Raw genomic sequence first — 25,805 nt, 5'->3', positions numbered from 1 at the left:
CCTGGTGTTTACTACATTTCCCAGAATCTTCGACTCCCAGCCCCACCTATCTAGCTTTCCTATTGGCCAACATTCTTTATCAACCAATAAGACATATACACAGAAAGACTTCCCCCATCATCTCCTCTTTTCTGTCTAAATAAAAAGAAGGGTTTTAACATTAACATAGTAAAATATATAACAAAACAGTTATCAAGTAAGAACTATAGTTACAATATTTAGTCCATTAACATTTAGCAAGATTTTAAAGAAAATATTCTATCATCTATGCTATCTTTGTGAGTCTAAAGTCTTATATGTAGCTTATCTTTTAATAATAACTAAAGAATGGGCTGGAGAGATGGCTCAGCAGTCGAAAAACATATACACAGAAAGACTTACCCCATCAGGACATAATTAAAAATAATGAAATATTACTGCCAATGAGTTGTATAATAAGAGTATGTCTAGAGAAAGAACTCAGTCTGTAATGAGAGTTGCAGGTGGTTTGGCATCTATATTCTTTCCAGGAGTGGAGACTTTTGCAAATCATGCATTGATGGATGTGCTTTAAACCAGCAAGACTACATTTATCTGGTAGCTTGCTCTACTTTCATTGAAACATATCCATGTTTTGAGGAGTATGTTTCTCTCTCTCTCCCACCCACCTCTTGCCACTGAACCGATCTAGGAGCCTGCCATATTTAACCTGGTGGAGTGCCTGAAAATAATTTGTTTCATATTTTCATAAAATTCTGAATTAATTTCCCCATGTGTTAACTGTATAGTAGACAGAAAAGTACGAGAATTATAAGGGAAAAGGAGAGATAGAATTGAAATTATTTATTAAAAACTGCTTGCAGGCTGTTATATAATAACTTGGTATACTGCATATCCTTAGCACATGAAAGGCTTTGGGGTTAGTCCCCAGCACCAGCAATAAATGAATATACAGAAAAGTCTTTGATGATTTTGGTATCTACAGTTGTCTTTCCTACCAAGTGAGTCACATGAAGTAACTGCATAATGATAATGTGTAGTTTTATAGCTTTATCTTGAATTTGAATGCTATGTTATTGTCCAGAAAATTTTTTGGTATGAATGTGCTTGATATTCTAGTTGCGTTTATGCTTACAGGATTGGTTTTTACTTTCTTTTTAAAGAAAACTAAACTGAAGAAAATGGCATTTTATTCAAGAAGATTGCTGGGCCTGGATGACCTAAGAAATGAAATGGATTGTGGATTTCACAAGAAAATCTCAGTTTGTGATATTACATTTCTTTTTTGTCCAATAGTTTGATATATATATATTTATACATATATAAACTCATATATATGTATATGTATTCTTTGCACTACACAAATGGTAACATTTTAAGGACTAATATTGCTGATACTTGAAAGATCAATCTCAACTAGGTTTAAGCAGCATACATAGACTTACTCTTTTTGAGCTTGATGGACACTAAGTTATTAATTACTGTTTGGTAATACATTTACCTGATTTTCTCCCATAAGATATATAAGCTGCTTTTCTAAGGCATTGTTATGATTATAAGATTTATAATATTTACTTTTTTAAATTAAATGCAAGAAAGAATGCAACACAAGAGTGGATTTAAATGAGGTTAAATCAGTTTTGTATCAGTCACTGAACTGTCAGCCAGGTAGCTGGAAATTGATGGACGAGTCCTCTGTATTCTTTGTGGTCTGCATAGAAGTCTTGGGCTTTCACAACTCAAAATCATCATCCTTTGTACTGTGGTTACTTTTTACAAATGATTCACTGACTAGACTTAACTTGATGATGGAAATGATGAATAGACCTAGTGTATGTGTAAAAGTATTTTCCAAGCTGACACAGAGAATTCATCCGATTTTAATTCAACCATACACTTAATCCTTGGTAATCATATTTCTTTAAGTGAGGATATCCAATGTCTGCTTCATAGGGTGCTTTGCAATAAAATGAAAACATATTTATACTGTTTTTACTAAGGACAAGTACGGAAATGCTTTTTTTTTTTTTTCCTGCAAGTGGTAAATTCCAGTCTGGATTCTTAACCTCTTAGTGCCTCAGGTTTTCCTTTGGGGTGTACTTCACAAGGTATTAGGACTTTGAGTATACAGGCCATCTTTATCCACATAATTAAGGAATGCCTAACTAATGGAAACTTAAGTTCCTTCTGGCCATTAGACCAAAAGGAAGACTAATTTAATCCTGGAAGACTATATTTGAAAGATAACCCTTTCTTATGTACTTTCCAGAATCTGTGCTCACTCATATGTGTAATTTAAAAACTTTATAGCAAAGCCCCCTTTTATCCTTTTGAGACAGAGTCTCAGTAGCTCATGCTAGCCTCCAGTTCACTATGTAGCTAAAGATGACCTTGAACACCTGATGTTCCTGTCTCCACTTCTCTCCAGTTCTGGGATCACAGGCATGCACCACCATGGCTAGCTTTGTATAGTAAAAAAAAAAAAAAAATAACACATTCTTGATATGTATGATATAGGGGAGATTAGCATTAGGTATTGTATATTTTCAGTAAGAATGGAAGAATCCTTATCTGGTATATATGGTTCTTCTTTGAAGAAAAAAGTATGAGAATATGATTTGCTTGTCCCAGACTTCATTTTTTTTTTATTGTGACTTAGTTTTTAAATTATGTATCACATCTTGCTTGGTTGATCTGTTTAAAGGAACTACTAGTATTTGATTAAGCTACAAAACAAACCAACCCAAATTAATCTTCTACTTATTTAAAAGGAGAAAAAAAAGCAAATAATTGAATTATAGACAAAGTGTGGATCAAGAGTTTATTTTTTTTAAATTAGACAACAAGTTGGTATAATAAAATGATGGTTTTTTTTTCTTATATAAATAAAATGCAAATCATGGATGTAACAAATTGTGATTCATTGCAAGTAGTCAAGGTAACTAACTCTTAAGGGCAACCATTTGTATCTTATATCAGAATTACTTTATAGTGTGAAAAGCACTTTACACACAGTTCTTGTATATAAAAGATATAATTTAGGCTGTAATGATATGCTTTAAAACATAAACCTCATTTTAAAAATTGACAGCTATGGTATTTTTTTAATGATCAGTTTTTCTGTTAATTGTAAAACTAAGTTAAAAATAAAAGGCTAATGAGAAATGAAATGTTTTTTTTTTATTACTGGTTAATGTACTGATTGTGTACAAAGCTAAAATGAGAATAGTAGGAGTCCTTGTAAAGTAATCCTGAGTTACAGGCAGGAGATATACCTTTTCCACTTGCCAAGAATGTGAGGTCCCATGGTTCAGTCCCCAGTACAATGCAAAGACAAGAAATTCATGAAACTAAATAAAGCCATATTGTGTAATATGATAAAAATTTCAGAAATGGATGCAATTTAACTCACTTTGTTTTCTGATTGAGGATGTTAGAAAAAAATAGATAGGTTTTACTGTGTAGCTCAGACTGGCCTCACACTTGAAGCAGCTGCCTACAAAGGCCAAAGAAAGTCATTTTAAGTTTCCATAGAAGTGAAGCTGGGGATGTAAAGGTATAGAGTAATCTTTTAGATTCCTCTGGTGCTGTCTCTCGGGTCACAGTAGAGTTGTCTGCAGCACAGGAGCATTTATATGTACCCATATACAGAAGGCTAGCGATGAGTTCCTACTGTTTTCTGTTTCAGATTGCCTTTAGCTCAAATAATGTTTAGGTGAAAGAGGAATATTTGGGGGTGACAGTCTTATTTCTTCAGATGGATTGATTTCTGTGGGGAACAGCCAAGATCATTAATCTCCTTGTTTAACAAGCGTCTCAACAGGTGTAAATTTTGATGATAAATCATTTATTCTCAGTAAATACTATTACAGCCTGCCTTACCTAGTGGCAGAATTTTAGATGACTGTAGCTGCATATGCCATGTACGTGATAGTAAATTGTAATTTTCTTCTCAAGGGCTGTGTTGGCTAATTTTCTGTCAACTTGACACTAGCTAGAGTTATTTGAAAGGAGGGAACCTCAACTGAAAAAATGCCTCCATAAAGTCTGGCTGTCAGGCATTTTCTTAATCAGTGATTGATGCGGGAGGGCCCAGTCTATTGTGGGTGGTGCCATCAGCTCCTGCCATCAGCTCTGCATCAGCTCCTGCCTCCAGGTTTCTGCCCTGTTTGGGTTCCTGTCCTGACTTCCTTTGATGATGAACACTGCTATGGAAGAATAAGCCAAATAAGCCCTTTCCTCTCAAACTTGCTTTTTGGTCATGGCATTTCATCACAGCCATAGAAACCCTAAGACAAGGGCCCTGTCTTCTCTATTAGAAATAAGTCCAGTTCAGCAATGCTTCAGGTTTTAGTGTTTTTGAGAGTGCATGTGTCCGTGCCACAGCACATGTATGGAGGTCAGAAAATAACTTGCAGTTCTCTTCCCACTGTGTGGTTCCTGGAGACTGAACTTAGGTGGTCAGGTTTGCTGGCCCTAGTTTTTGTTTTCCAGAATGTTTTAATTATACATTCATGTGATGTCCCATTTAGTCAGTTGAATAAGTAAATCATCTGTATTCGTTATTTTCCTATTGCTGTGATTAACACATGACCAAGGCAGCTTATTAAAAAACACCTTATTTGAGGCTTATGGTTTCAGAAGGGTAGAGTGCATGACGGTGGAACAGAGGTAGCAGGCAGCATCTGAGCATTCATACCTTAACCACAGGCTGGGGCAGAGAGCACACTGGGAGTGACCTGAGTCTTTTGAAACCTTAATGCTCACCCTCAGTGACATACTTCCTATCCTTCCCAAACAGTTCCACCAACCAGGGACCAAGTATTCAAACATGAGCTTATGGGGACCATAAGGGTTTCTCTGTGTAGCTTTGGAGCCTATCCTGGCACTCACTCTGGAGACCAGGCTGGCCTTGAACTCACAGAGATCCGCCTGCCTCTGCCTCCTGAGTGCTGGGATTAAAGGCGTGCACCACCAACGCCTGGCAATGGGGACCATTCTTATTGAATCCATCTCATACGAAAGAAACAACACTGCTGGAACCTTAGGTTAAATAATCATGAAAGGAGAAATGATGCTTTTTTATTTTTAATACTTTACATTTTGTACAGGCAGGTAAAATGAAATGAAACATAAATGTGCAAAGTGTTTATGATTCACTGTCAATGAAAAAACACCACCAACTACTATGAAAACAGGCCAATTTACAAGAACCAAAAAGTAGAAAAACATTTTATAAAAAATACATCTGTGAAAAGAACTGTTTCTCTGTGTATAGCACATTGTTTCCTTGAATAAATGTATCCCTATGTTTATCCAGCCCTCCATTGACATACATTTTTGTTTAGTTTAGTGCTTTATTCATGTAGCCCTAGGTAGGTCAGGACCTCTCAATAATCCATAGCAGAATTTAATTTTACTGAAACTCACTGTCCAATGATTTGCTTTAAGAAGCCACTAGGGGTTTGCTTCTGCAGACTCATTTTTACATAACTGGGATCTAGAGCTCTCAGAGGCCAGGAATCCTTGGACCCCCTAGTTTGTTAATCTGCTTACTCTAATTCTACAAAGTAATTAGTATTTGGGTATGTCTTACTGGAGATTGAACCCAGGGACCTATGCATACTAGGTAAGTCTTCTCTACCTCCAGCCTCCAAAGTAATTATATCAATAGTCAATATATTGGTGCTCGATATTAACCTGCTATGGCATTTCGATGTGGCACACAATTGTTTAACCCCTTTTTGATCCCAAAGGCTTTTTCCCCCCTACTTGAAAACACTATAAAAAGATGATAAATACCCTGTAGAATATGCTGTCACCCAAAAGTGTGACTCACTTTAAATGAAGTTGTAGTAACTGAATTTTAAATATTTTTATTTAAAAAGATGAATGGAAAATTATGTAGTCATATTATGCTGCATCTTTTATTGGAACAGATAAAAACTTGTCTGTCTTATCTTTGCAAACTACATTATATCTGGGCTGTGATTAGGTAGGTGATAATGGAAAGAAGAAACTCTAAAGTCAGTGTGTAAAAGGTTATTAGCAAAACCTTATCTATGGTACATTTAAATCTTAATTTTGCTGTTCTCAGGAAATGCTAAAAGCCTCAATTAGTTTAAGACTTGTGAGCTGATTCTTAGTACATTCTTTGGAAAGAATGTTGCTGACAACCATTAGTTATAGTTACTAGGCAAGAGTAGGTTATTACTATTTGTCTATGATACTAGAATGATAAGATATAAAGTATACATTTTCTATTAAAACTGAACAAGATATTAAAATTGCTTAAAGTGCCACACTCAACCTTTCCAGAATTCTTAAACAAACAGGGAAGCACTAAAAGCAGTCAGGTAGCAAAATTCTATCACTAGGAGGGTAAGTAGTCTAGGCTGCACTCTGCAAAGTTATACTACTGAGTAATAGAGTTTTCCAGCTACTTTTTTATTTTTATTTTTTTATTTTATTTTAAAGTTTTGCAAGAAAGGGTCTCATTATATAGTCCTGGCAGGCCTCCAGCTCAGAGATGGATGTGGGGGGGGAGGAGGAGGGGAGAGAGCCTTAGTCTTGAAATTGTAGTTATACTCATGTCTTATATCTTTCTCTTGAATATGGGGTCTTGTCTGGCTCAAATGATTTTGGTAGCCATATATTATATGGCTGTCCTGAGACCACAGTTTTGCAGGCATCCATGTACAAATAATTATAAATGAAATAGTCCTATTTTGTTTGCTATCAACACCAAAGTCCATAGAATAATGCAATCAGCAGATGTAGACAAGCTTATGGCTCATTGCCTCTGTATAGCACAGTAGTGTTTTAGTTTATTGATAATGTTAGTATTCATAAAGTGCAGTGAATAAATAAGATAGTAAGATGAAAAAAGCCTTGATGATTTATATGCAGTTTAAGGTAAAGATAAATTACATATTTCTTATAGTATTTTAAGTTTGTAAAAGCTGCTCTATTTAGTAATGTGAAAGCACATTAGCGTAGGCATAATAATGACTTCTATCATGTTAGCTCAATTTAGCATTAAGGAGCATATTATTGCAAAACTTAATTCTATATCACAAGGTTAGATAAAAATGTCATGTATGGTCTATAGACTAAACCCAGATATGGTCAGATGCTGAGCATTATTCCTGGCTTCAAAATAGGATGTATCTGTTTCGTCATCTGGTTGTGGTACGAAAGGCATCGTTTGATGTTGCAGATTTTCCCAGTCCACTTCACTGAAGAGAGGATGATGTTTCAGTTCTTAGGGGGAAATGTGGAAAAAACCCAAAAACAATATTATGATACCATTACTTAAGCTCTGCTTTCAAAAATTAACAAGAGAATGTCTTATATATATCTCGCCCTACTTTATTATGCCAAATATCACTGGTATTTGTTTAATGTTTGTCTCCCTATCAGGCTACATACTTTACATTGTATCATTTTGTATATCACCTTATATTATAGGTGCCTGGTTTATACTTGTCTAGTTTATACTTGTCTAGGTTATACTTTCCTTCCTCCCTCCTGCATCTTTTTTTTTCCAGACAGTCTCACTGTAGCCCAGACTGGCCTGGAACTCACTGGGTAGCCCAAGCTAAAAGTTTTTACAGTTCTCTTCCTTAGCCTCTTAAGTTCTAGGTTTACAGGCATCGACCACCATAGCTTGGTTCTGGTCTTTGATGACATTTGTCACACATCCTCTCCATCTGCTTTGATTTACTTGGTTCCACTGATAGCATTATTAGAGTTTACCAGCTAGCACTACAGGTACATCTAGAATCTTTCCATCACAGCACTGCTCCTTATAGGATGTCAAACTCTTCCTTTTTTGTTTGTTTTGAGATAGGTGTTTATGTAGTCCTGGAACAGGTCTCCACATAGACCAGGATATCCTCAAACTCTGCCTCCCGAGTACTGGGATTAAAAGTATGTACCACCATACCTGGATTCATTTTTTAAAAAATTTATTCTACCTACTAAAATAAAAGCACACTCAATTGTTTGACTAAACTGATACTTAGCTGCTAGAAAAAAGCCCCCTTTCTTCTTTGCAGTGCTGATGATGGAACCCAAGGCCTTGCACACACTATGCGAGTGTCTAATGGGGGCTACACCTCCAGCCCCAACTCCTCACTTTTTAAAATATGGAGCCTTGGCTGGCTTTGAACTCAAAGCAATGCTTCTGTCATAGGCTCCTTCCTAAGTGCTGAGATTATAGGTATGAGCTATCATGTCCAGTTTTCAACCCTTTACTTTTTAAAGCAAAAATACAAATGTTAGTAAATTAAGTGACAAGGCAGTAAGTAAATAAAACCAAAAAAAGTATCTACTTTTAAGAAGAATATTGGAAGATGTCTACACAGCATGCTTATATTGGAAATCTAGATTAGGAGATTTATATGTCTATAAATAGTTTTTCCTCTAGACTTGTAGGTGTCAGACATGGTAGTTCACACCTGTAATCAGGAGTCTACATAAGAGGACTGATTTAAGTTCAGGGCCAGCATGGACTACATATGGAGTTTCTGGGTCTCAAATGCCTGTAATCCTAGCATTTAGGAGGTGGAAACAAGAGGCTATGTAAGGAACTTCAGGTCAGTCTAGGCTACAGTGAGACTGTCTGGAAAAAAGATGAAGGAGGGAGGAAGGAAAGAAAAAAGACTATAGAAAAAGGGATACAATCACAAAAATACTTTCCACTTGGAGATTTATTTTATCTCAATGTTTAAGATAAATACCTAAGAATAGATAAATTTAAAAATTATTTATGTACAATAGTTTTCAACCAGGGTGACTTCTTCCTGCTCAGAATATTGGCATTGTCTAAGATACTGTTTTGGCATTATAACTGTGGAGGTATCTGTTGGGTAGAGACCAGCTATTCTGTTAAATATTCTGCAGTATGTTAATACAACCTCACAGTACTTCACTTGAAAGCTGAAAAATTCTTTCAGAAAATAGCTATATGCTCAAAAAAAAAGTGGGTCTAGAAGAAAATATTCTAATCAGTAGCAACAGTGGAGACTTATTTTGGAAGCTTTCATTTCTTAAAAGTATTATCAGTGTAACCAGAAAAAAATCTTAAATTTCATACATTTTATAATTTTCTTCTCCATTGTTAGAAATTTTAGTCTCAAATATGCTTTAAACAGATATATATTTTCTTAAATATTTATAAAAAAGAGATTTGTTTTTATCTGGACCTGGTGCTGTATGCTTTTAATTTCAACATTTGGAAAAAAATAGGTGGATTTCTGTGAGTTTGAGGCTAGCCTGGTCTACGTAGTGAGTTCCAGGTCAACCAGAGATATGTAGTAAGACCTGGTCTCTAAAATTAAAAAATTTCCTGCATGTATGTTAGTACACTACATGCATGCCTGGTGTCTTATGAGGTAAAAAGAGGGCATCATATTCCTTAGAACTAGAGTTGTAGAAGGTTGTAAGTCACCATGTGGGACCTCTAGATGAAAAGTTTCTACACCTGGATTAAGCCTCTCTGCTGATACAGCAATCCAAATCAGACCCAAATCAAACCGAATTAAAAAGCCCACGTTTAGTGGATACAATGCTCCTGGGTGGCCTTCCAGTTCCCCCTTCCCCTCCCCGAGAGGAGATGGGAAAGAGAGACCAGAAAACCACTAGTCTATTTTCTGGGAGGCAGTTTAAATACCCTGTGAGAATGATCTTGAGCAACTCTGGGGGAGAGGCCATCATTTGGCAGGCTTTCTGAAATGCAGCAGGGTTTGGAGAGACAGGGGAAGGGACTTGGGTGGAACTTCCACCATAACATCCCAGACTCTTGGGTATATGGATGCCAGGAGCTGGGGTGAAGCTTTCATGATAACATCTATGCCTATGTGGTATTATGTTAACAATTTGTTTAAGGAAAATTTTAACGTAAGTCCCACAGTGAGAGGGATTTGTGTAATTCATCCCTTGGGTAGCTGTAGGACCAGAGCAACATTGACAAATGCTTCGAAGTCACTCTACAGGTTTAGTTATACCAATAGCTGTTGACATTTATTTATTTATGTCTTATGTTCACAAGTAATCATGAAAGCCAGAAGAAGGTATTTTTTTGCCCTGGAATTGGGAGGTAGGTGTTGTGAGCCATTAGGTGCTGTTGGAAACTGAACTTAGATACTAGAAGAATAGCAAGTGCTCTTAACTGCTGAGTCATCTCTCTAGATCCCAAACTACTGACCTTATGAAAAAGAACATGTAGAAGCTGATGCAAGTAACATTCTCTCTCTCTCTCTCTCTCTCTCTCTCTCTCTCTCTCTCTCTCTCTCTCTCTCTGTGTGTGTGTGTGTGTGGTGTGTGTGGTGTGTGTACACAAATACATAAAAAATAAAAAGTTGTGTGTGGAAGACATAGGTACCATGGCATGTGAGTAAAGGGCAGAGGACAGCTTTCATGAGCTACTTCTCTCCTCCACTGTAGATTCTGGGAATTGAACTCAGGTTGTGTAGCAAACGCTTTGGCCTGCTGAGCTATTTCTCCATCCTGACATGACATAATCCCAACTTCATTTTTTTGCAAATACTCTGGTTCATGTAGAAATGCATTTTGGGGTACATGTTTGTTTGTTTATATTACAGCAACACAATACAAGTTTTTCAGGTGTTGAAGAGTGACACAAAGTAAGAATGACTTCCATATCTTAGCTGTTTCCTAAACCTTAAGAAAAAAAAAGATTTTAAGGCTGCTGTCAATGAGCTTTACCTCAGTTTCAAAGTTAGATCAAATTTACATTCCCAAGCATTAAAAAAGCCTCCCAGTGGTTCATAACCTACTGAATGTCTTATTTGAGGCACTGGGATGAAATGCTTTGTTAGTGAGTAATGGAATCAGAAATTAAATGATACAAAATTACACAACAGGATATTCATAAATGGACTTGCTATACTTACAGATAGTTGACTATCAGATATAGAAAACCCAAGATACAATACAAAACTGTTTCTGGTACCTCATGGAAAGTTGCAAAATTTAGTGTGAGTTGCAACTACACTGTATTGAGTTTTACATTAAAATAAAGACAAATATACTATATTTTTATCATTGAACAGTCAGATTATTGTATTGTATTGTATGTTATAATTACTACCTGGAACCAAGCAAGCATAAAACAATTCATTGACAAAAGACCTCACCTTTTATTCCAGCTCTCTTTGTATTATCAATGGTTAAAAGTATTTCTATTGCACTTTGAGCATGATCAGATAACTTTTCTTCAGCTTCTGGCCAGGGGATATCTACAAATACAAATATATAAGTAAAACTGTTTGACTCCCTTGGGGATCCACACTTGGGTATGTCCTACTTTCTGCAAACTTTGGAGAAGTTGACACCCATAATCTGCTTGTGTCTTACTTTGTTTTGAGTGCCTCCTTTTCTCATACTCATATGACTGCATACTTAATTTTATTAAACAGGTCTGTTAATCACTCCCAACTAATAGAAATAAATGAATTTTTTGTTCTATGGATGGAATTAAGGGTCTTGTGTATGTATGCTAGATAAGTGTTTACAAGTGAGCTATATCCTCCAACCTTGACTCTATCTTAATAGAGAAAAAAATAAAAATCACCTCTTTTTAAAATATTCTGGAATACTTGTTGTGGAGTTTCATCATTAAAAGGGGGAATTCCAGTTAGAAATTCAAACAAGCAGACTCCAAGTGCCCACCAGTCTACTGCAGGACCTGGAATTTAAGAGGAAACAAGATGAATTTGCAGGCATTTATACAAGTATTTCACAACTGAAACTTCAGTATACTGATGCTTGAGCAATCAAGACCTTCTTTTTTTTTGGAGGGGGGCTTTTTGAGACAGAGTTTCTCTGTGTAGCTTTGGAGCCTGTCCTGGCACTCGCTCTGTAGACCAGGCTGGTCTTGAACTCAGAGATCCGTCTGCTTCTGCCTCCTGGGGTGCTGGAATTAAAGGCATGTGCCACCACTGCCTGTCTGACTTCTAAATCTTAAAGTACAATGAAGGGGTATATTTAACTTAAGGAATATTTTTTGAAATAGACATTTTTGTTTTGTTTGTTGAGGCAGGTTTCTCTGTATAGTGAAATAGACCCCTTAATTTCAAGTCAAGAAATGGCAACATAGCTGGGACCAGCACTCAGAAGGCAGAGGCAGGTGGATTTGAGTTTGAGAGCAGCCTGGTTTACAGAGTGAGTTACAGGGAAGCCAGGGCTACACAAAGAAACCCTGTCTTGAAAAACAAAAATAACAAAAGGAAAGAAAAGAAACGACAATATTGAAATGATCATACTGTATTTCATTTGTTTCACACAAAGTCTGACTGGAGGAACACCTGGTAATTATTGGATGTCTAAATAGTGTTTTACTATGTGTTTTGCTAATGTAAAAATACAGCTCTTACCTCAAAGGGAGTGAGAGCTATCTGTGGCCAAATCTGTGGCACAGTACATGGATTTAGTTTGCCTTGAAGGACATGTTCCAGGCTGAAGAGATGTATCAGTAGTCGAGAGCACTGGCTGTTCTTCCAGAGGACCTGTTCCATTTCCAGCACCCACCTGATAGCTCACTACTGTCTACAACTCCAGCTCCAGAGGATCCGTATCTTCCCTTGGCCTCAGTAGGCATTAGGCATGCACATGGTGCACAAGCAAACATGCAGGCAAAACAGCCATACACAGAAAATAAGTAAAATCTCAAAAAAGAAAAAGGTATGTTCCACTTTAGAATTGGTTACATGCAATTGCATTAATTACAGAACAAAAAGTTGGGGCTAGAGAGATGGCTTAGTGGTTAAAAGCACTGGCTGCTCTACCAGAGGACCTGGGTTCATTTCCCAGTACCCACATACAGCTCATAACTGTCTATAATTGCAGTTCCAGGGGATCAGACACCCTCTTTCACACAAATATACACTCAGGCAAAACATCAATGCACCTAAATAAATAAGTAAATCTTTAAAAAAGAACAAAGAAAGCCATGAATCAGTGCATTGGTGGTGCCCACAGGTAGGTCATAGAAAAGCAGAGTTTTCAGATGCTATCTGGTGACATTATTAAGCTTTGGATTGGTGGCAACTCGTGGTTACCAAAAATGCCCTTTTGATTTTGTTCTTTGCTTTAAAAAACTATTTTCTAAAATATATATTAAAGGTTTTGATATGCTTGCAGGCCAGAAGAGGGCACCAGATCTCATTATATAGATGGTTGTGAGCTACCATATGGTTGCTGAGAATTGAACTCAGGACCTCTGGAAAAGCAGCCAGTGCTCTTAACCTCTAAGCCATCTCTTCAGACCCAATTTTTATTTTACTTACTTACTTATTTATTTATTTTGGTTTTTCAGGACAGGCTTTGCCAGTGTAGCTTTGGAGCCTATCCTGGAACTAGCTCTGTAGAGCAGGCTGGCCTTGAACTCACAGAGATCTGCCTCCCCAGTGTTGGGATTAAAGGCGGCGCCACCACTGCCTGGCTATTGTAGAATCTTTAAAACAGATGAGGATTTTCTTTTTGGGAAGTTCATTCACAGGTTCCCATAATGGCATTTTGAGCAGGCAGAGGCCAAATGTTTTTGTTACACAAGGCTAGGCTAGGAAGACTAAGTAATACTGTTTGAAAAAGACTGGGCTGAATAGACAGTCTTGGAGGGAGGAACACTTCCTAAAATCATTAAGAAGTAAATCCACCTATTACAACCTGAGTCTGATTGTTTTTTCTTTGTATCTGACATTTTAGGAGTAATATACTTACAGTTAAAATAATTAATAGGCAAGGTGGTGCATGCCTTTCACCCCAGCACCCAGGAGTTAGAGTCAAGGCGGGTCTCTTGAGTTTGAGCCAGCCTAGTCTATACTGCAAGTTACAGAATAGCCAGGGCTACTCAAAAAGCCTGTCTCAAGCCCCTCCCAACTCCCTTTCCCCAAATTAAGATGGTGGGTAAGGTATGTAGTAAGTTTTAGAGTGCCTGCCTTTCATGCATGAAGCCCTAGGTTCAAGTCCTAGCACTCTACAACTGGAGATATAAGTAATGTTTAGAGAGTTCAAGGTCATCCTCAATGACACGATGAGTTCAAGGACATCCTGAGCTACATGAGATCTGGCCTTGAAATAATAACAGTATTGTCTAAAGAAGTAAAGGTAGCAGTTGAGAGGATCAATCAATTTACTTGACCAGGTTGACTGCATATGTTTCCCTGTGTCTATAGTCCTTTGAACTATATGCAATATTTTGTTTGGAGTATTCTAGTTTTCCTTTTTACTAGTTTGATTACATAGCTATGACCTCATGGGGGGTTGCTAGTTCAGACTTTAGGAACGATTAGCTTTAAATATTAGGTTATTATAACTCCTGTGATTAATAATTATATTTGTCCCATTATTTTGTTATTACATCAGACTTTAATTTAGGGATGTAAATGGAAAATCACAGAAGAAATCAGATAATAATACCATTTAAAATTTTCTTCTTGAAAATTTTTCTTTTTTCTGTGTGCCAAATATTATTAGTGACAGGAACAGAAATAAGAGATCAGTTCCCTTGGAACTGGAGTTACAGACAATTGTGAGCTGCCATGTGGTTGCTGGTAATTCAACCCGAGTCCTCTGAAAGAGCTGCTGATCTATTTCCCCAGCCTATTTAAGGAAATTTTAATAAGCTTTAAAGGTTAACTCTGGTAAAATGAAAGAGTATATGTATATAGTAAGTATATGTCTTATTGCTTATAAACCTGCTTATGGTGTATTTATCCTTTTAGTTTTGTCTTTATTTTCTATTTCAGAAAATCCCTTTAGTAAAAAATATTATTGTAGAAAGAGCTGTCTTTACTATGAGATAAAGGTGGTGCATCTCAGGCAGACTTTACTACTGCTTGGATTCTCAGAAAGGTTCTGAACACATTGCTTTTCTTGGTCTTAGAAGAGTTTGAGAGTTAAAAATGTCTCATTTTCACAAGAGCTAGCCAAGATAATAACTGACATTGGACAATGAACTTGTCTTAGCAAAATACACAGGAGGGGAAAATACTGTCAGACGTCTTTCTTTGTTATCCCTGTAATTGTAGTTTTGGATCAAAAAGGGAAGAGCTGGCAAATGGTTACTTTTTTTCTGGAGGAACAAGGGAAGAGACAGGAGTTTTTTTAGGACCAGTGATGCCAGAGTGGTCCAGATTACTTGTATGTTTGCAACATCACCACCATCATATCCTATCTGAAAAATGAAAGAAAAAAATTCCTGACATTTTGTCAGCTTGCACCTGTCAGAAAATGACTTACATAGCATTATGCTGCACACTTCACACACACATTGTCTGTTACAAACATAAATACCAAATAATGAACAGAGACTCTAAATTCAATATTGTCTTTTTGTGCACAACATTGGGTTTTATCTAATCTCATAAGTATTACTTAACAGCAATGAGTTAATGTTGAGTGACAACTTTATCTAGTAGCAAAAATAATTGATCTCAACAAATCAAAATATAATTTAACATAGGGTAAAGTCTAGAAAACACATAAAAGTTTCCCCACATATAAGCTAGTTCTTTAACTCTTAAAAATATTCTAAATGTATATTTTAAGTTGATTAGCAAAAGGCAATTTAGAAATTTGAGCATTGTGGTGGTTTGAATGAGAATGATCCCCATAGGCTTATAGATTTGAATAGTTGGTCATCAGGGAGCAGCATTACTTTAAATGATTAGGAGGTGTGGCCTTGAGGTTTCAAGAAAATCGTCCAAGCCCAGAGTCTCTCTCTTCCTACTGCCTACTGATAAGATATAGAACTCTCAGCTTCTTCTCCAACACTGCCTGCCACCATGCTTCCCACCATGATGATAATGGACTAAACCTGTGAAACTGTAAGCTAGCCCCAGTTAAATGCTTTCTTTTCTAAGTGTTGAAATAGTCATGGTCTCTTCACAGCAATAGAATACTGACTAAGGCAAATATTTAATAAAAGCACGTTTTAGTAATTTAGTCATCAACTAAATGCTAGACATTAGTTATTGCTCTTATAAATGTTTCTTCTCTTTTTTAGCCTTATTTTTCAGAATTAACATTTGAGAATGCCAGACTCAAATCATTCAGAAAGTTCAAAATTAATGTCTTACTATCCACAATTTTGTTGACTCTGGCTGAGATAAAGTATACCAGTTTTTAAAATTCTATCCTAAATTCTACAGTTAATCTTAAATGTCTGTATTTTAGCTAGGCCTAGCTAATAACTTGGAATTACTGGTTTTTTAATAGCTCAGTAAGACAAAGAACGAGGGAAATGCAGACAGGCATTAATCCCTATATATTACTGCTACTGTTATTTTTTTTTTTAAACCCTAAACTGGGTGGTGGTGGCACACCCCTTTAATCTCAGCACTCAGGAGGCAGAGGCAGGCAGATCTCTGTGAGTTTGAGGCCAGCCTAGTCTACAGAGCTAGTTCCAGGACAGCCAGAGCTACACAGAGAAAGCCTGTCTTGACCCCTGCCCAAATCCTAAAATGCTTACATTTATATATAAATTACATTAAAAAAATATACATTTATAGGTTCACAAAGACTAGAAATATTAGTTCATAGTAAGTTAAAAATTAAGTGGCCAAAGGTTTGTTATTCCATTGTTTTCAGGAATTTTAGGGGCAGACTGAGTTTTTGCTCCATGCTGTTACATAAACAAAAATGACAGAACATTTAGAAAGTCAAAAAAAAAAAAAAAAAAAAACAAAACTCAAATAGCTCAGCAATATAGTTCTGTGGATAAAAAAACAGTAGCCACGCAAGCTTGGCAACCTTAATTAAATCCCTGGTACCCACTTAAAAGTGGAAGAGAATCAACTCCACAAAGTTGTTTCCAGACCTCTACATGCATGCTGTGTGTCACACACAGCACACATACATGGAAAAATAAAACAAAATTCTCCAGAAGGCCTTGGGAAAACAAGAACAAATCAAACCCAGAAGCAATTGGTCGAAATAAGGTCAGGGTAGAGCTTAATGAAATAAGAAAACACAAAGAATGATGAAGTATAGTTGGTTTTTTAAAAAGATAAACAAGATAAATTAACCATACTAACCTAAAAGAGAAGTCCCAAATTAATAAAATTAGATAAAAGAGACATTACAATGAACACCCATGAATGCAGAAAATCATAAGGACATATATTAAATGCAGGTATTTCGAATAAAGCTACACTGTTGGGTACCAAGGGCAGATGGGTTTGAGCAAAGCAGGTAAAATGCAGTTTACAGGCTTCAGATGCTGATGACATTTCATTCTTAGCTCTAGGACAGTGGAAGCCAGCGATCTGCTGAGAGTAATTTTGGTTATGATAGTCACAAGGATGTTAGATGAGATAGGAGTGGGCAGTACATGGCTTTCAAAGGGACTAAAAGTAACTCAAAATAATCTGTCTCTGGTCTGCAACATTTTAACTCTATAATCAAAGAGTTCAGTTATTTGGCCTTGTAGACTTTAACACGGGTATTGGGCTGGGGCGATGGCTCAGTCACCTGGCACTTTAATCCTAGCATTAGTTAGGCAGAAGCAGGAGGATCTCTGTGAGTTTGAGGCCAGTCTGTTATACATAGTGAGTTCAAGGCCAGCCAGGGCTACATAGTGAGACCCTGTCTCAAAAACAAAACCCCTCAAAAACTAAAGTCAAAACCAAGCCAAACAACAAAAAAACTGTGCTTGTAAAGAAAGAATGTGGATCTGAGTTCAAATTCCCAGGCTGTCTGTAGAAACATAGGTGCTACGTATGGCAGGAGTGTGTGTACCTCGGTGCCCCAACAGGGATGTGGGGAGGCTGCATTCGCATATGCACACATCCACACGTGCTCATGCACATACTCATCTTTATCAGAGCTTTGGCTTTTCTCTGGGAACTTCAAATCACTTTCTTCTTAAAAAAAGTTTTTTTTTTTTTTCCCCAAGACAAGGTTTCTCTATGTAACAGTCTTGTCTGTCCTGGAACTAGCCTTGTAGACCAGACTGGGCTCAGACTCACAGAGATCCGTCTGCCTTTGCCTCTCTAGTGGTGGGACTAAAGACATGCGTCATTACCACCTGGCTTGGGTTTTTTTTGTGTGTGTGTCTGTGTGAGTGAATACCATGTGTATGCATGTGCTTGGAGGTCAGAAGATGTTCAGTCCTTTGGTGCTGGAATCACAGGCAATTGTGAATGCTGGGAACAGAACTTGGGTCCTCTGGAAGAGAACAAGTGCTTTTAAGTGAAGATCCATCCTTCTATCCTCCATTTTTTTCTTCTTAATAACAGAAACCAACAGTTTCATAAGAAATATTCAGTTGAACTATGGCATGAAAGGAAATTAGGAGGTACATTTTAATAGGTAAAACTAACTTCTAAATAGCCTCTTTGTTGAAATAAAAATGTTATTTATTTTTAGACAGGGATCGAATTATATTACCGAGACTGATCTTAAAGTCGTAGGCTCAAGCCATCTTCCTACCTCCCCTTCCAAAACAAACAAATAATTAAACAAAAAACTAAACACTAAAACAAACTTGAAGAAAAGGGAAGTGATTGACATTCAGGTGTAGAGTACATGCTTAGGTTCAAATCCATAATTCCATAAAAAAAAAAAAAAAACAACCAAAAAAAGATAAAGAGGGGCTGGTGAGATGGCTCAGAGGATAAGAGCCCTGGCTGGTCTTCCAGAGGTCCCGAGTTCAATTCCTATCAACCACATGGTGGCTCATAACCATCTATAATGACATCTGGTGCCCTCTTCTGGTGTGCATCCATACATGGAGGCAGAATGTTGTTTACATAATAAATGAATCTTAAAAAAAAAAAGATATAGAAGCATTTATATCATGGGTTAAATTTTGTCACCCCTTCCACTACAAATACTGGTCATTTGTAGACATAATTAATTTTGTTAAAAACAAGGTTGTCCTGGATTAGGGCAGGGCTGTAACTCACTATGAATCGTGTTTTTATAATAAGCCAGCTATGAAGATGGAGGTTTAAAAGCACCTGCTTGATGAGATAAAAGAGACAAATAAGTGTAACAATGAATGTGGTGGTGGCACAGGCCTTTAACCTCAGCACTCAGGAGGCAGAGGCAGGCAGATCTTTGAGTTCAAGGCCAACCTGGTCTACAGAGCAAGTTCCAGGACCTCCAGAGAGCTGTTATATAGGGAAACCCTGTCTTGAAAAAAACAACAAAAAAAACCCAATAACAACAAAAAGAGTAACAATGAATAGACTACTGTAAACAGAGAAAGTGGGAGAGCACCAAAATCACAACAGGTAGACTGGGTTGTTGGAAAATGCTGAGAACACAAGAGCATTTCAGTAAAATGGGGCAAGCAGTACATAGATTGAGCTACACAGCTCTATAAGGAGCAAGGAAAGCAGAGCCCTTATCCAAAAGGTAAGCCAGGGAGTGTTGGATGAAGAGACTGGCGGTCCTGTCCAGAGGAGCAGTCCACAGATCCTTTAGTCTAGTCAGGGTACATGAGACATGGACTCTGATGCAATCAATGAGACAGCAGAGAAGTCTTCCTATTGTGTAGGAAGAGTTGCTCATTTCTTGATTGACCCATTCTAGTGAGGATATAATTGAGGGCTATTTTTGTTGTTGTTTAGAATGGCTCTATTTATATAAAATGTTCATAATAGGCCAAGCCTAGAAGTAGATTAGTGTGACTAAGACTGGGGTAGGATGAGAGGGCAAGAGAAAACAGGTTGTGGCTACTAATGGATACAATAGTTTAAGGCTGATGGAACATAAAATTGTAGTAACGTTTGTATAACCTTGTGAATGTACCAAAACAAACAAAGCCTGCATTGTATACATTAATTGGGTGAATTATAAAGAAGGTAGATTATAACTCAGGAGAACTGTTCTTGGGAGCTGGAGAGATGGTTCAGCTACTAAAGAGCACTGGCTGCTCTTGCACAGGACCTGGGTTTAGTTCCCAGCACCCACATGGTGCCTCACAACCGTCTGTACCTCTAGTTCTATGGAAATCTGACATCTTTTTCTGGCTTCTCTTGATACCAGGCAAACAGATGGCAAGCATCACAAATGCAGACATTCATACACACAAAAGTAAGAAATCTTAGCTGGGTGGTCGTGGCGCACACCTTTAGTCCCAGCTCTCAGAAAGCATAGGCAGGTGGATCTCTGTGAGTTCGAGGCCAGCCTGGACTACAAAGCTACACAGAAAACCCTGTCTCGGAAAAAAAAAAAAAAATTTTTTTAAAGGAAACTTTTTAAAAGAGTCTAATGCCTAACTAACCAACTTTGCCATGAAAAGTTGTTTTCATTTTGTAATTACATTATACTCTATTCTACTTAGTTGGTATAAAATCTTCTCTGTGTGTCTTTATTTACTTATTTAATTTTGGCTTGTATCTAAATTTAATAAGTACAGTGCAAGCTCTTATGCTTTTGTATAGAAATGTTTGTATTTGTTGGTTCAGTGTAGGGCAGTTCTGAAGAGTCAAAAGGAGCTAAGCTAAATTGGAGTTGGAGCTGGTAGATTATTAGGTGTGAGTACATCAGACTGGTTCAAATGATGAAGTGGGAAAGAAAATCATCTGAATTGATGCCTTCTGTTTACTTTTGGCATCTCTCAGATATTGAGAAACATTATAACCTGCCTTACTGGACTACTCCAGGATACCTGGTATTTAGGATATTTGGCTATGCTTATGTTGCAGTTCCTATGATGTAAGTACGGTGTATATCAGTATAAAAATACTGTTAAAATTTACAATTCATAACTGTATTAATCGGTTTTTTCATTGCTGTGACCAGAAAATGAGGTTAAATTCTGCAGACTGAATAGAAATTAAGGCTAACTTTGTAGTCATGAGCACTTTAGCCCAGACTATGGTAGGACTTATCTGGATCAATGAGACTGAATCAAAGGCAAATCCATTAGAGTTGCAGATGTGGCTCAGTGGCAGAGCTCTTGTCTAGGGTGCATCTAAGGCCTTTGATCTTCAGCCCACGAAGTAAACAAAAACAAGAGAAATGGCTACATGTACTACAGTGGTTATTCCCTTACACCCAGAGGATTTTATTTAATATGCATATTGTGATATATGGATGTGTGTGTGTGTGTGTGTGTGTGTGTGTGTGTGTGTGTGTGTGCGCACATGTGGAGGTCAAACGCTCATGTAGGCTGTCTTCTTCTAGCAGTCTCCCTCTAATTTTTTTTGAAACAGAGAACTGTTTAAAAAAACCTGCTAAACCTGGAATTCACTGATTTGTTAAGACTGACAGGCTAGGAGGACCCTCAACATCCTCCTGTCTTTCTCTTAGTGCTGAGATTATAGGCACTGTCCACCATCCTGTTGCCCCCACTTCATGGCTCATTTTTATGTGGGTACCCCTGTGGGATCTTAATTCAGGTCCTCATGCTTGCATGGCAAATACTGCACGAACTGAGCCATCTATCTCCCCAGCCTCAAGTTGTTTGCTTTTTTCATTTTCCCACTTTCAATGATACATGACATAGGGAGGCCATGCATTCCTTTTTTTAAGTATTAAAGAAAAAGTATTTATTTGCCAGGTGTAGTGACACAGTTGGGAGGCAGAGGCAGAAGGATCTCTGAGTTTGAGGCTAGTCTGGTCTATATAGTTAAGACTGAAGGACACTAGCACACTAGAACATATGACTCTGGCATGTCTTATCCTTCTTCCCTATTCCCTCTGCCTTGCTAAAAACCATTAGATTACATTCCTAACTGGCAACTTCCTTTCTTCTCCTGAGGCTGACTACCAAAGTCTAGCAATGGGAAGCCCCCAGTGGTTTACCTAATTAATATGACTAATTATAAACACCTCAACCTAACACAGGGTCTCCCCCTTTACCTTTATAGACCACCATTTGCCTACATCCTAAGTCTGTCTCCCCTCTATTCAGAGGCAGTCATTTGTCCTCCAGGACAAATATCCCTGCTTCCTTTCCCTTGTCCCTCCTCCTTTATCTGCCATCCTAGCCCATTCTAACACAGACCTCCCCGCTTCCTTCTCTTAAAATCATACCTGCAAGGTCATTTGCTGCTGTTTTCTGAGTCAGAAAGCCACCACTTTAACTTTTCTTTCCTGCTTAATGAAGGATCTCTCTGTGGAAACAGGTGTTTGGGTGCGGTTTGTGCCTAATTTGGGGTCTGGAAGGGAGCAACCTGCTGTGCAAGGAGTCCCCTTCAAAAACCCTGTCTCAACCAACAACAAAAATAAACAAAAAGACATAAGCTACTGTATGTTTGTTAAAGGATAATTTCTGGGAGTAGAGGAACCATGTGGGTTCCAAGGGTTTGAACACAGATCAAAGAAATTTAAAACAATTTCATGTAAAAGGATAATGTAGCCGGGCGTTGGTGGCACACGCCTTTAATCCCAGCACTCTGGAGGCAGAAGCAGGCGGATCTCTGTGAGTTCGAGGCCAGCCTGGTCTCCAGAGCGAGTGCCAGGATAGGCTCCAAAGCTACAGAGAAACCCTGTCTCGAACCCCCCCCCCCAAAAAAAAGGGATAATGTAGCCATTGGTAAAAATTCAAAACCCAAGACATATAATGTATAGCTTACCATGGGCTGTACCCAGTAAGAGCTCAGGTGCCAGGTAATCTGGAGTTCCTAGAATCCGTCTGTCATCCACTGGGGCTGCACCTCTTCTCACACTCTTTGGAGTTCTGTATGATGTTCCCAACTTGAGCTGATTTGGAGTCTGCCAATTCAAGAAGAGTTCAAGATACAACAAATAAATTAATTTCTTCTAGATGAACAAAAGCACTGGAGCAACAACAACAAAAACCATTTAGGTATAAAAGATGCATTCAAATCCTCAATCAGGGATATGAAAATAGACTCATACTAGATATAGTTATGAAAAGGTCCTTATATGTAATAAAATTCAATAGCTCAGATGACATCAATTATTTCAATAGGATATAACTATAAAAGAAAATTAGACCTCACCCTCCCTGGGGAGCAGAAAGGATATGTGATAGGTAGGGTATTAGTTGGGGGGGTGGTAAGGGAGGGGGGGAGGGAGTGGGAACTGGGATTGACATGTAAAACAATCTTGTTTCTAATTCAAATAAAAAATAAAGAAAAAAAGGGAAAAAAACCAAAATAAGTGAATGAATAAATAAATATATCCCAAAACAAAACTTTCTTTTCTTTTGAGATAGTTTTAATACATAACCCTCACTGACCTCAAACCCACAATCACCCTGCCTTAGCCTCCCAAGGTTTATAACAAGGTATTCTTGTTTTCTTTTTTTTCCCAAAACATTTATTTATTATGTAAACAACATTCTGCCTCCATGTATGCCTGCATGCCAGAAGAGGGCACCAGATCTCATTACAGATGGTTATGAGCCACCATGTGGTTGCTGGGAATTGAACTCAGGATCTCTCGAAGAACAGCCAGTGCTCTTAACCTCTGAGCCATCTCTCCATCCCCTAAGAAAAGTTTCTTGACAGCTTGCATTGATACAAAGAATAAGAAAATCTATGGCTAACAAATGATTGAATTATTAGGACATCATGTAAGATAAAATAACCATCTGTCTTCTCTTACACTAAGTGGTACTTAAAAGGTTATAAGGTAATTGTTGCATAACAACCTTTTGAAACATGTATGAGGGGCTTTTATCCTTTATAGGGAGTTGGAAAATAGGGTCTGAAGTTAAGGAACATCTAAGCCCTTAAAGGAAAACACAAATCTTTTGTTTGTTTGTGTTTGTGTTTTTTGAGACAGGGTTTCTCTGTATTGCTTTGGAGCCTGTCCTGGCACTCACTCTGTAGACCAGGCTGGTCTCAAACTCACAAAGATCTGCCTGCCTCTGCCTCCCGAGTGCTGGGATTAAAGGCGGGCACCACCAATGCCCGGCTGAAAACACAAATCTTATAACCTAAATTTGGAGCTTAATCTTTTTATAATGCCCTTTTAAAGTAATAAAAGAAATGGAATTTTTGGTTTATACAAGTACAAAAAATAAAGGCAAATAATTAAAATATATATGCTGCTGGAGGATAAGATAGACTTCAATTTTATATTTCAAAGTACTAAGATCAGTGAAAGTATGTATTTTCTTAGAAAAGCATTCAACTGTTAATAATACACACTATCAACTTTACCTTTATACATGAAAAATTTTCAACAGAACAAAACTGTATAATTAATACCATATAATCTAGCTGAGAGCAAGTGTGTGTCTTAGGTTATTACACTAACAACCAAAGAATAAAGTGCTAACAAACTTTAATATACCTGATGTGACATATAGGATCTTCCTTTTTGAGTTGGGGTCACAGCCATGGGATACGAGCCACGGTAATCACAGGAAATGTCCATAGCTTCTAAAGAACTTACGCTCATTTTGGATGGTTCTGAATTATTGGATGCATTAATATGACTGTTAAAGCTTCGAAAAGCTACGACATTTGTTTTGGAGGTTAATGGTTTCAATGCCCTTGAAGAGGGAGCTAACATTTGGCTATTATCTTGGATACAAGTATGCCAATCATCTTTTGGCAAGAAGTTTTCTTGGCACTTTGGTAATACATCTTCAATATTTGATTCTTCAAAAGAGCATTCTTTGTTGCTTTTGTCTGGTTCTGAGGACTGGATTTCTAGTGAACTTTCCATCATAGAAATTCCAGGAAAAGATGAATCTGAATCCACAGAGACAGTTTGAGGAGCTCTATCCTCATCAGAACATAGAAAATTAGAATTTAGGCAGTCCTTTTTACTGGTCATCTCACAATCTTCATCTAGTTCAGACATAAGGTTTTTTGCTATCATTGGTATATGTAATTCTTCTGGGGTTTGCTTATCAGTAAAATAGGTGACAATGTTCTCCTTATTGGCACAGTCATTTTGCTGACTTCTGTATCCTGAAAGCCTAAGATTCTGGACTTCAGCTGTCACGCCTGTATTCTGATTTGCATAGCAATCTAGCATTTCCTTACTATGCTTATACTCTATACAGTTTTTTTTACTTTGTATAATTTCCCGACAAGGACTAGAGTCAACCAATTGGAAATTTCTTTTATAACTTCTTTTACCAAGGTGTTCTTCAGACATACCACTAGAGTTTATAGCCCACTGATTGGATTGATGGAAAACAGACTGTTTCATGTCAATGGTCATGTTCTCATTATTTATATCTAGTTCTTTTGTTTCCCAAGAGATTTCCTCGGAGAAGCATTTTCTAGGGAGGTTCACATGGTTGCTTCCAGTGGCAGGAATGGCACTGCTGTCATGAATGGGAGAAACTGCTAATTCAAGATCTGTTTTTGTCTCAGTGGCATTTGTAGATTTTGCATAAAGCATTTCAACTGCATTCCAGCTCATCATTTTACAGCCCGATGACTTGGTACTTTCCTAAGAGGAGGAAAATGCCATTTTTAGTTATAAACCTCAGATTCTTTAAAAGCTTCTAATCTATGATCACTTACCTGAGAGAAGTAATCTAATGAACTAGTGTGCTACCTTTTCTTTTGTTATGAAACAACAGAAGAATTATGATAATAGAGAATTAAAATTATAATATAGTACATATTAAACAAAAAACTAATAAAATATATTTAGATAAATTTAAGGGTACATTATCTGTTTTGCTATACAAGTATGGTGATTCTGTTTAAAATTGTAAAATGCAAGGGTTAAAATCTAGTCACTGAAAATTTAGAGGCCAAAAATAATTATTATAAACATATATCACTATATAAACAATAAAATAAAACCAGAAATATCTAGGAATTAAAATCCATTGTTGAGGATGTAACTCAGTGATAGACTACTTGCCAATAAACAAAAATAAATAAATAAAAGAAAATTATCAA

General features: G+C 37.3%; 2 protein-coding genes across 4 annotated transcripts in view; one reads left to right on the top strand and one right to left on the bottom strand.

Moving 5' to 3' along the window:
• Positions 1-3,149, top strand: part of Acbd5 (acyl-CoA binding domain containing 5) — a 39,042-nt gene extending 35,893 nt beyond the window's left edge. For 2 of the 3 annotated variants that reach the window (XM_035442793.1, XM_035442792.1), the window contains exon 13: positions 1,117-3,149. In XM_035442793.1, coding sequence (XP_035298684.1) covers positions 1,117-1,150 — 34 coding nt within the window. In that variant the 3' untranslated portion in view covers positions 1,151-3,149. The remainder of the gene's footprint in view (positions 1-1,116) is intronic. The other variant, XM_027405365.2, reaches the window with a different exon arrangement.
• Positions 3,150-5,028: 1,879 nt separating this feature from the next.
• Mastl (microtubule associated serine/threonine kinase like) overlaps positions 5,029-25,805 on the bottom strand; it is a 46,565-nt gene continuing 25,788 nt past the window's right edge. The window contains exons 8-12 of the mRNA XM_027405367.2: positions 24,229-25,344; positions 22,539-22,677; positions 11,579-11,692; positions 11,142-11,243; positions 5,029-7,242 (exon numbers count right to left, since the gene is read on the bottom strand). Coding sequence (XP_027261168.1) covers positions 7,085-7,242; positions 11,142-11,243; positions 11,579-11,692; positions 22,539-22,677; positions 24,229-25,344 — 1,629 coding nt within the window. The 3' untranslated portion in view covers positions 5,029-7,084. The remainder of the gene's footprint in view (positions 7,243-11,141; positions 11,244-11,578; positions 11,693-22,538; positions 22,678-24,228; positions 25,345-25,805) is intronic.

This window comes from Cricetulus griseus, chromosome 3, assembly GCF_003668045.3.
Source record: "Cricetulus griseus strain 17A/GY chromosome 3, alternate assembly CriGri-PICRH-1.0, whole genome shotgun sequence".
NCBI classification, from domain to species: domain Eukaryota; kingdom Metazoa; phylum Chordata; class Mammalia; order Rodentia; family Cricetidae; genus Cricetulus; species Cricetulus griseus.
This window is presented reverse-complemented; position numbering and strand designations above follow the sequence as displayed.